General features: G+C 38.6%; 1 protein-coding gene across 1 annotated transcript in view; it reads left to right on the top strand.

Moving 5' to 3' along the window:
* Positions 1 to 11,363, top strand: part of LOC107658646 (2-oxoglutarate dehydrogenase, mitochondrial-like) — a 26,948-nt gene extending 15,585 nt beyond the window's left edge. The window contains exons 8-24 of the mRNA XM_016447289.1: positions 949 to 1,095; positions 1,194 to 1,284; positions 2,246 to 2,425; positions 2,811 to 2,939; positions 4,948 to 5,127; positions 5,222 to 5,374; positions 5,998 to 6,100; positions 6,214 to 6,342; positions 6,633 to 6,783; positions 7,426 to 7,553; positions 7,674 to 7,852; positions 7,940 to 8,011; positions 8,109 to 8,234; positions 8,660 to 8,732; positions 8,820 to 8,983; positions 9,118 to 9,272; positions 9,939 to 11,363. Coding sequence (XP_016302775.1) covers positions 949 to 1,095; positions 1,194 to 1,284; positions 2,246 to 2,425; positions 2,811 to 2,939; positions 4,948 to 5,127; positions 5,222 to 5,374; positions 5,998 to 6,100; positions 6,214 to 6,342; positions 6,633 to 6,783; positions 7,426 to 7,553; positions 7,674 to 7,852; positions 7,940 to 8,011; positions 8,109 to 8,234; positions 8,660 to 8,732; positions 8,820 to 8,983; positions 9,118 to 9,272; positions 9,939 to 10,059 — 2,281 coding nt within the window. The 3' untranslated portion in view covers positions 10,060 to 11,363. The remainder of the gene's footprint in view (positions 1 to 948; positions 1,096 to 1,193; positions 1,285 to 2,245; positions 2,426 to 2,810; positions 2,940 to 4,947; positions 5,128 to 5,221; positions 5,375 to 5,997; positions 6,101 to 6,213; positions 6,343 to 6,632; positions 6,784 to 7,425; positions 7,554 to 7,673; positions 7,853 to 7,939; positions 8,012 to 8,108; positions 8,235 to 8,659; positions 8,733 to 8,819; positions 8,984 to 9,117; positions 9,273 to 9,938) is intronic.
* Positions 11,364 to 11,704: the final 341 nt, after the last annotated feature.

The following is an 11,704-nucleotide window of genomic DNA, read 5'->3' on the forward strand; positions in this document are numbered from 1 at the left end:
GCATTAATTCCTCATCTGCACAGGCTCTCTTTGAAATAGGAATCGTTGCCACATTTCTTGTTAACATCTTCCATTTATCGCTGTCTCGTTTGTATTTGGCCAGTTTGGAGAAAGCCTCACCAAACCTGACCAGCCAGGTGTTTGCGATAACGGGAACTTGAAGACACTTGTACAAACGCGGATGGGTGACATGAATGGAGATGGCTCCAGATTGGCAATTTAGTTTCCCAATAAGGTCCATCTCCCAACACAAAATTTATTTGCTGAATGCAGAATAAACTGTATTTTCCTGCGCTCAAACCTGCCAATCTAAAGGAAACGTTATGTATGGCATTTGAGGTAATTTGTGAATTAGGCTACCATAGACTTATAGTCTAAATAAATAAATTCGTATTATGCTTGTTATAGAGTGTGTGACGTCACGTGCACTATTGCCGGTGGCAGTAGTCAACCACGGTGGCAACCGACCACAGTGGTGACGCGGTTGTCACGGCGACCGTCACAGCCCTAATACCTGTTTTCATCAGCATGGGTTTGAAAATCATATTTTACTGGTTCAGACTCATGTCATACAGAATTCGCTATGAATATTTATAAAGCTGGAATGCTGCGCTTTGCAACTATATATCCTACAACTTGTGGTGAGAAGCAGTAGCAGCAGGTTTCCAGAAGTGAGCAAAGAAAAAGGTCCTCCTCTCAGAAAACATACAAATAAAGATAATTTTAGATGTTTAATTACTATTTGAAGCATTGGGATCACTAGAAGAGGGCTTAATTAACTCATTTTTGTGGAAACCTCAAATTCGACCAAAACTGACATTTTTTACTTTTTTTGCCTGTAGCTCAATTTTAGACCGTGCGCATTCCAACTCATTTTGCCAGCACAGGTCACATATGTTGTTATTTAACACATTTCTTAGTATGTCAATGTTTTTGTAATGCTGCCAGGTTTGAGGAGTTCCTGCAGAGGAAATGGTCATCAGAGAAACGTTTCGGCCTAGAGGGATGTGAGTCTCTCATTCCTGCACTCAAAACCATCATCGACAAATCTAGTGAGAACGGAGTGGAGAGCGTTATCATGGGAATGCCACACAGGTAGAGGAACAACCGACTGTACAATGTATTCTGGTTAATAAAGTATACAGTGTATATAGGACTGTTTAAACATGTCTGAATTGTCTGCTGTCCATCAGAGGCCGTCTGAATGTGCTTGCTAATGTGATCCGGAAGGAGCTGGAACAGATTTTCTGCCAGTTTAATTCAAAGCTGGAAGCCGCAGATGAGGTGAGCAGCGCTTTCTAGCCGCCTTCATTTCCTTCAGCACAAGTTTCTAATTCACCTCACTATACAGATTACAAAACAAATATTTCAGTGTTTACACACAAATAAAAAGCCAGATCTACTTTTTTTCTGAGGCCCAAGGTCCCATCTCAGCAATTTTTCCACAAAAATGACAGTTCAGGACATACCTCGTTTTTGCAGTCATGATTCAAAATACTGGTGTGACTTTCTAACATTTGCAGATAAGTGCAAGCCGCTTTAAACCGTGTGCTTGTGAATTTGTTTGAAGCGCTCAATATGAAGCAACATCTCGCAATACAGGTTTTTTTTCTCAGAATTTTGAGTTTACATCTCACTTTTTTTTTTCCTGCTAAGGAATAAAAAAAAAAAATGTAATTGCAACCTTTTATGTCACAATCCTGATTTTTTATTTATTCTTTTTTTTTTTAGTTTATATCTCACAATTCCACCACAGGATTTAAAAAAAGGTAACTGCAAGTATCTCACATTTCTGACTTTTTTCTCTTAATGAAAAAATGGGGCCAATGGGGGGGGGGGAATCGCAGTTACCTTTTTTTTTTATCCTGTGGTGGATACAAGCTTTCATAATTATGATGTAACCAAAAAAGGGTAAAACATATGCATTGGTGAACTGTTCACAGTAACATGCATTTAGAAATAGGAATAGAACCTTAAAATTCAAGTGATAATGTTTAACAAATAATGCAAATCTGGAACAACTAGTGCAGTGATACATTAAACATTCAGTACTCTAATTGTGGTTTACAGCTCTGCACACAATCCATGGTGACATGCTTTTTGTGAAAACAGGTGTCCTCTCCAACATTTCTAGGAAAATGATAGTGTATAAACTATGTAATATATTTAATGTTCCTTTCAAACAAAGAATCTTGACGTTCCAGTCCTGTTAATGTTTCAGTTTCTCTCTGTGATTTTTCTTTAGGGCTCAGGTGATGTGAAGTATCATCTGGGTATGTACCACAGACGTATCAACCGGGTCACTGATCGTCACATCACTCTGTCTCTGATGGCCAACCCTTCACACCTGGAGGCAGTGGACCCTGTAGTGCAGGGCAAGACCAAGGCAGAGCAGTTCTACTGCGGTGACTCTGACGGCAAGAGGGTGTGTGAACTGCCCTTGTGGTTCTAGCATCTGTGTTTATGTTATTAAACATAAGTGTTTCTCTTAAAGACCCCATGAAACCCCATTATTGCATTAGCAGGATTTTAATCAGTGCATCAGGAAAACAAATCTATTAATTACTGTAGATTTCAAGTGCAGTCATCAGCTTAAGGTTTACTTTATCAAGTTGTACAGACGTGGACTAAATGTAAAGTACAAATTAAGTGGCCTATATCCAAAGATTAAACTTCCCTCAAAGACAAAGGTGTGATCAGTTGTATTATGTCAACAGTTTTAAGAACTGTCTTTAATCGTCTTTTGTGATCAGACAACAAGACATGATTGACATGGTGTCACTAAGAAGACTGTGTCCTTGTCTCTAAAGGTGATGTCCATCTTGTTGCATGGAGATGCAGCCTTCGCAGGTCAGGGCATCGTCTATGAGACCTTCCACCTGAGTGACCTTCCGTCCTACACCACACACGGCACTATTCATGTGGTCGTAAACAACCAGGTCTGTTTCACACACACTCTCTGTCTACCTGTGGTGGATACAAGCTTTCATAATTATGATGTAACCAAAAAAGGGTAAAACATATGCATTGGTGAACTGTTCACAGTAACATGCATTTAGAAATAGGAATAGAACCTTAAAATTCAAGTGATAATGTTTAACAAATAATGCAAATCTGGAACAACTAGTGCAGTGATACATTAAACATTCAGTACTCTAATTGTGGTTTACAGCTCTGCACACAATCCATGGTGACATGCTTTTTGTGAAAACAGGTGTCCTCTCCAACATTTCTAGGAAAATGATAGTGTATAAACTATGTAATATATTTAATGTTCCTTTCAAACAAAGAATCTTGACGTTCCAGTCCTGTTAATGTTTCAGTTTCTCTCTGTGATTTTTCTTTAGGGCTCAGGTGATGTGAAGTATCATCTGGGTATGTACCACAGACGTATCAACCGGGTCACTGATCGTCACATCACTCTGTCTCTGATGGCCAACCCTTCACACCTGGAGGCAGTGGACCCTGTAGTGCAGGGCAAGACCAAGGCAGAGCAGTTCTACTGCGGTGACTCTGACGGCAAGAGGGTGTGTGAACTGCCCTTGTGGTTCTAGCATCTGTGTTTATGTTATTAAACATAAGTGTTTCTCTTAAAGACCCCATGAAACCCCATTATTGCATTAGCAGGATTTTAATCAGTGCATCAGGAAAACAAATCTATTAATTACTGTAGATTTCAAGTGCAGTCATCAGCTTAAGGTTTACTTTATCAAGTTGTACAGACGTGGACTAAATGTAAAGTACAAATTAAGTGGCCTATATCCAAAGATTAAACTTCCCTCAAAGACAAAGGTGTGATCAGTTGTATTATGTCAACAGTTTTAAGAACTGTCTTTAATCGTCTTTTGTGATCAGACAACAAGACATGATTGACATGGTGTCACTAAGAAGACTGTGTCCTTGTCTCTAAAGGTGATGTCCATCTTGTTGCATGGAGATGCAGCCTTCGCAGGTCAGGGCATCGTCTATGAGACCTTCCACCTGAGTGACCTTCCGTCCTACACCACACACGGCACTATTCATGTGGTCGTAAACAACCAGGTCTGTTTCACACACACTCTCTGTCTAGAATTTCCTCTTCAAATTAGTTATACACTACAGTTCAAAAGTGTGGGGTCTGTAGGGTTTTTTTATTATTTTTTTTTTTTTATGTTTTTGAAAGAAGTCTCTTCTGCTCACCAAGGCTGTAATTATTTGATCAAAAATACAGTAAAACATTAATATTGTGGAAATATTATTACAATTTAATATATCTCTTTTCTATTTAGCATATGTTAAAGGGGTCATATGATGCTGCTAAAAAGAACATTATTTTGTGTATTTGGTGTAATGAAATGTGTTTATTTTATTGTTACATCCCTTACCATATTGTGATTCCTGCGGCAACCACATGTGACGACCCCGGGCTGGACTCCGCTTCGTCCACGGTGAACAGTGGACAGCGCGAAGTTTAAGTATTTCCTCAGCGACCAGCACGGATCAGCTCCAGGCATGAAGAAGCGATATCGTCCTCTTTTGGAAGGCCAAACAAAGTAGTTTCGCTTTCACAACGAAACACAGCGCCTGCTCAAGAAACATTTCTTCTTATCATCAACGTTGAAAACTGTTGTGATTTGAAATAGAAATTTGTAATATTATAAATGTCTTACTGTCACTTTTGATCAATTTAATGCATCCTTGCTGAATAAAGTACTGATTTCTTAAAACAATACCTGACCCAGCAGTAGTATTGTATAATTTCTCTCTGTTTTACAATATGTTTTATAGGTGCTTGTTTTGGAATAACACGCATATAATTTCATGATTACTTGTCCTGAAAGACTTTTGAAGGGAAGATATGTGGTTTAAATGGTGCAATTTATCAATGGTTGAAATCACCATACGAGTTTGACTTTTTTGAGGTAAATATTTGCATTTATTTAAATACTTTTGTTTCCCTCTCTTTAGATTGGCTTCACCACTGACCCTCGGATGGCGCGCTCCTCGCCGTACCCCACGGACGTGGCCAGAGTGGTCAATGCTCCCATCTTCCATGTTAATGCAGATGACCCTGAGGCTGTGATGTACGTGTGTAATGTGGCTGCACAATGGAGAGCCACTTTTCATAAAGATGTGGTGGTTGATCTGGTAGGGAAACACTTTTTTTTCAAGTGGGAATGTTGCCAACTAGGTGTCAAACGTGATTTAGGTGTTGACTCTGGTGTTCACCTTTGTGATGTAGGTGAGCTACAGACGGAACGGCCACAACGAGATGGACGAGCCGATGTTTACGCAACCGCTGATGTACAAACAGATAAAGAAACAGAAACCTGTTCTGCAGAAATATGCTGAAAAGCTCATTACAGAAGGAGCTGTAAGCAGACAGGAATATGAGGTCAGATTAACCAAATATTACTCCTAAAATTAATATATACACTGCCATTCAAAGTTAAGGTCAGAAAGGTTTTTTTTTTTTTTTAAGAAATTAATACTTTTATTCACGAAGAATAGATCAAAGTGATCAGAGACAGAAAATCTTGCGTAACATTATAAATGTTTTTACCATTTCTAATAAATGCTGTTCTTTTGAACTTTCTATTCATCAAAGAATCCTGAAAAATTTGTATCACAGTTTCCGTAAAAATATGAAGCAACACAACTGTTTTCAACATTGATAATAAGAAATGTTTCTTGAGCACTGACACTGAAGACTGGAATAATGGCTATTGAAAATTCAGCTTTGCATCACAGGAATAAATTTAATTTTGAAATATATTAAAATAGAAAACTCTTATTTTAAATTGTAAAAATAATTCACAATATTACAGTTAATACTGTATTTGTGATCAAATAAATGGTCTGCATAAGATCAAAAGATAAAAAATCTTACTGGCCCCAAAGGTCTGAATGGTAGTGTTTCAGTTGTAGTTACATTAATAGGAAATATTGGCAATATTTGTTGGATACTTTTTTACTGAAATTACTTAATGTGAATATTTACATTGCCTGTCCTTGTAGGAGGAAATTGCCAAGTATGACAAAATCTGTGAGGAGGCGTACAATCGTTCTAAAGATGAGAAGATCTTGCACATCAAGCACTGGCTTGACTCACCTTGGCCAGGTGTGTGTGTTTGTGTTAATGTCCCTAAACTGAGACACTTCTGCATGTGTGTATTACATGTGTGTATTTGCTCTGAAATCTACTTGACTTGACATTTGTACTGTACCCTTCAGGTTTCTTTACTCTGGACGGTCAACCCAAGAGCATGAGCTGTCCGTCCACTGGTCTCAATGAAGAAGTGCTCAGTCACATTGGTCAGGTGGCTTCCTCTGTGCCTGTTGAGGATTTCACTATCCACGGAGGTACCCTTTCACTCTCATCTCTGCATACACATGCAGACAGTTATGAAAAGGCAGATCACCTGTACCCAAAGTCATCTTTGAAGCATCTTGGGAACTTGCTATATCTACAGCTCCTGTCTACTTGAATGCAGAAATACCAAAATCTCCTTGTATTTCAAAAACTTATGAAATCTCCAATAAAATCTGACAAAAATTCTATCATAAATTTGCTTGTTTAGCTCAAATCAGGCTTAAAAATATTTTTTGGCTTGAGCCAGCATCTGTACTCATTCTGTCTGTCTTCTTCTAAGGTCTCACCCGCATCTTGAAGGGCAGGGCTACGATGGTGCAGAACCGCTCAGTGGACTGGGCTCTGGGAGAATACATGGCCTTAGGTTCTCTGTTAAAGGAAGGCATCCATGTGCGTCTCAGTGGTCAGGATGTGGAGAGAGGGACCTTCAGGTAAGAACAGCTGCATCTCGTGCTCCTGAACAGGGGTGGTTTCTTTATTACACTTTTCACTGGTGATGTCGAGCCACCTTCAGATCACCACATTCAACAAATTCAGAATGTTTTTATTTACTTTCATTTGTGTTTTGCTCTGTTTAATAATTCTGAATGGATCAGCATTTATCTATATACAGTCAGGTTAAGGCAACTGGTATAGTAGTCTGTTGGCATCTCTGTGTGGTCCTGTTTGGTATTGCAGCTTGACTTGCAGTTATTTATATATGTATAGAAAATGCTCTAAACAAATGTAACATTTATTTTTTCCTCACAGTTTTTGCTGTTGCTCTGTATAAATAAATTGTGAATTATGAAAATTAAAAAATATTGTAATTTATCTTGAAAAAAGCATGCAGAAAATATAGTTTTATGGGAATCATCCTCAATCTTGAACTTGGTAAAACAATTATCTTTATTTAAAATGTTTCAAGTCTTAATAGTTTTCCTTTTGTTAAACTGGGAGAAATCCTACCAGGATGTATGCTAAAATGGTTGGATATGGCGCCCTACCTAGAAAATGTTCTACCAGCCGCCACTGCTCCTGAATAAAATTGATTTGGAAGCAACTCCATTGTCTACCTTTTTATCCCCATACAGTCATCGGCACCATGTCCTACACGATCAGAACGTCGACAAACGAACCTGCATTCCCATGAACTACATTGACCCAAACCAGGCTCCTTATACTGTGTGCAACAGCTCCCTGTCAGAATACGGGGTTCTTGGTGGGTATAAACCAAATTAACTGTGGCTGGTTGCTGTCAGTCAAACAAACCCAGAAGAAGTTGCACATTATATGCCCATTGGACAAGAATGTCCTGAGGTCTGTGTCTCATTGTGTGCAGGTTTTGAGCTTGGCTTTGCCATGGCGAGTCCTGACGCTCTAGTGCTCTGGGAGGCTCAGTTTGGAGACTTTCACAACACAGCCCAGTGCATCATCGACCAGTTCATCTCCCCCGGCCAGGCCAAGTGGGTCCGACAGAACGGCATCGTGCTGCTGCTGCCTCATGGCATGGAGGGCTTGGTGAGGTCTTTTCATCCTAAATCCACCTCTGAGCTTCCATCTTGTCATCAGTTCCCTTTTTCATTACTTTCTTGGTGATCTTTCCAGGGACCAGAGCACTCCTCTGCCCGTCCGGAGAGATTCCTGCAGATGTGTAATGATGACCCTGACATTTTCCCTGTAAATCTCTGGCTTTTTTTAAGCATGAAAATTTTAACCAAACACAATATTTACTATGAATATTGTTCTTGTCTTAATACTCATTTGTTTGACACAGAAAATCACAGAGGACTTTGCCGTCCGGCAGCTTTATGACTGTAACTGGATTGTGGTGAACTGTTCCACTCCTGCAAACTACTTCCATGTTCTTCGGAAGCAGATCCTTCTGCCCTTCAGAAAGCCTGTAAGAGACATTTCACTCTTTTAATCATCTCTACAGGTTTCCCTCATCATGAAAAACCTGGAAGTATCAGGGAATTTTAAAATTGCTTTCCAGTTTTGGAAATCATGGATTAATGATGGAAAATCATATATTTGCAATGGAAATTTGAGTATTTTTGCTCTAAAATATTTAATTTGATAGCGATTACTAGCAATGTCCAGTTTGGGAGTAAATCATTCTTTTTAAGTAGCTTTTTCAATGATTTAGTCAAAATGGGTTACATATTGTTTTGAATGGATTCATTAGCAAATCTATGTAAATTAAAGTATTTTTTAAAAATCCTGGACATAGAACAGTCATGAAAATGTATTGGTCAAACATTGTGGGACTCTGTCTGTAGCTAACTTGTGGTTTCATGAAGTTTTAATCTTTTCTATTTACTCTAGCTCATTATCTTCACGCCTAAATCGCTGCTACGTCACCCAGAGGCTAAGTCAAGTTTTGACGACATGCTGCCAGGTTTATCCATTTGAAATTTTGGCAGTCATACAACGTCCTGCGAAAGAATTTTTTTAGAAACTTTTGGGTGTTTTTGGGTTTGATTAGGCACACACTTCAGACGTCTGATTACAGAAGAGGGAAGTGCATCACAGAATTCAGCTGAAGTGAAGCGTCTCATCTTCTGCACAGGGAAAGTTTATTATTACCTCACCAAAGAACGAAAGACCAGAGGCCTGGAGGACACAGTGGCCATCAGCCGCATTGAGCAGGTACCTCCATACACTTTCATAATTATATTTATTAAATGGGCCATTTATACACAGCATTATAATTTTCGCTTAATGCCTTCACCCTAAAGTAGTTCAAAGATGTATTTGATGACTTTAAATGTATTTTTGTCCAGCTTTCTCCATTCCCGTCTGACCTGGTGAAAGCAGAGGCAGAGAAGTATCCACAGGCTCAGCTGCTGTGGTGCCAGGAAGAGCATAAGAATCAAGGCTACTACAACTACGTCAAGCCACGCATCAGCAGGGTGTTCAACAACACCCTTCCCATATGGTAACTCGTGTCCTTAGATTCATCTGAAGAGTGAATCTCACAAAATCTCTCAAGAACTCATTTTCTCCAAAATTAAAAGAATGATATTTGGCATACAGACAATGAAGCCATGTGTCAAGTAAAATTGACATTTGCATTGCATTACTGTGATGGAAAAAAATATACAGTTGTGGTCAAAAGTTTACAATCACCTTGCAGAATCTGAAAAATGTGAATTATTTTACCAAAATAAGAGGGATCATACAAAATGCATGTTATTTATTTAGTACTGACCTGAATAAGATATTTAACATAAAAGATGTTTACATATAGTCCACAAGAGAAAATAATAGTTGAATTTATAAAAAATGACCCCGTTTAAAAGTTTACATACGCTTGATTCTCAATACTTTGTTGTTACCTGGATGATCCACAGCTGGTTTTTGTTTTGTTTTGTGATGGTTGTTCATGAGTCCCTTGCTGGTCCTGAACAGTTAAACTGCCCAAAAGATACTGGATGCTATGCATTCATGCAACAGTATTTGTACCCAATTATCCCTTGCGTTGTTAATGCATATAAGTCATGTAATAATGCATGTTAGACCTCAGTTGTAAGTCGCTTTGGATGAAAGCATCTGCTAAATGAAAACATGCATTTACATTTCTATTTACATGTATTCTTCTCAGGTACGCTGGCCGAGAGCCTGCAGCTGCCCCCGCCACAGGCAACAAGAAGGCTCATCTTGTGGAGCTGGAGCGGTTCTTAGACACGGCCTTTAACCTGAATGCCTTCCAGGGCCAGTCCTAACCACCTCACCCCAACCACTCACTTCATTTCCAACCCTCCGTCCCTCGTTTTTCAGGAAACTCACACCCCGCTGTTAGCGTTAGATGGCAGGCTGGCAGCTAGGAATGTCCTGACCAAAGCACAGGTTTGATTTGCACTGTACAGTAGGTATGAGAGGCCTATCTATACAGATTTACTAAAAGGATGTGAGCTTTTAGCAACTACATGGTAATGGGATCAATTTACATGCATGTTGATGATGGTTTTAATAGAGCCTTAAAGTGACATGCAGCTTGAACTAGAGGTTTCTCCTCAATAATAAAAATAATAATTAATTATGAATATGTACAAAATCACGGACAACAGCGCAAGAAAATGTTTGCACCGTCCGTTACCCGAGTTAGCATGGATGTCTCTCAGAAATGATAGCATGAGGGTGTTAAAGGGCATGCAAAGGAACTACTTAGTTTGCCTGCGTTTAGAAGTTTTATAATACTGAAGGAAATGTAAAGACACCATATCCTTCACCTTCATCCTCTTCTATATCTTCATCTCCCATTCACCCTCTAAACACTCGGTGCCAAATTATTATGAACTTAAATAGGTGAATTCAAGGACTGAAAGCTGAAACAATCATTTTATCTTCTTGTAATTTAAAAAAACAATAAGCTGAGATTAAGCAGCAAGCGGAAAGACTCTCTTCAGGACATAAAAGGATTTATTTATTTTCTTAAGCTTATGTGTATTCCAGACTACTGTTATGATACTTCGTTCAATAAAAGCATCTCAGTTCAGTCTGTTTGCTTGTTTGTACTAATAACTGATGCAAGAACAAATTAGCACAGTTTATTTTTGCATTAATAAAGACATGTCTTGTGCACTTTCAGATGATACTAAGGCCTTTGATTAATATGATTTGTGACAGACTATAATTTATTTTAATTAATGTAAACAATTAAGTTTATATGACACCTGTGGTCCAAAAACAAATACATTACATAAAGCAGTTTTGTTTTTTTGTATTGTATTGTTAACTTCATTACTCTGATCCTTTAGAAATCTGATACATTCAAAGAAGCTTTACATATTTAATACTGCTGAACTGTTTTTGACTACTGTTTTCTGAAGTGAGCTTGTATGTATCTCTTGAGTAGCCGAGCAGATTTACAATAAGCTAGCCATATGCCCGATCTTCTCACTGATGAATCCATCCAGATCTGCTGGCAAGTGATGTTCAAAAGCGTAGTCCAGAGAACTCTTTCAGCCAGTTGTACAGTTTATCTATCGAGAGAAGAATCGATCAGGTTACTCTAAATCAGAACTTGAAAAACTAGTTTAAATTAAAATAGTATTACTGTATGTTTTTAAAGCAACACTAAGCGTCTTTGGTTCTTGAATTTGGCTATTAAATTATGCTACTAAAAATAGATATATTTAAAAAAGCTCAAATAATGCAGACTTGTAGTTTCTACAGTACAGTTTGGGGTCAGTAAGATTTTTTTAAATGGAGATTTTTACAAGGGCTACGTTCACACTGTCAGTTTTTGGGATTGACAACCGCATTTACTTACAGGTGTGAGTCTCGAAATGTCCCGTTCACACAGCAACTTACATTAGCGTTTCGAATACTGTCTGTATGGACGTGCAATGGGAGTCAAGCCCGTAT

The sequence above is a fragment of the Sinocyclocheilus anshuiensis genome, unplaced genomic scaffold (assembly GCF_001515605.1).
Source record: "Sinocyclocheilus anshuiensis isolate Anshui unplaced genomic scaffold, SAMN03320099.WGS_v1.1 scaffold343, whole genome shotgun sequence".
Taxonomy (NCBI): domain Eukaryota; kingdom Metazoa; phylum Chordata; class Actinopteri; order Cypriniformes; family Cyprinidae; genus Sinocyclocheilus; species Sinocyclocheilus anshuiensis.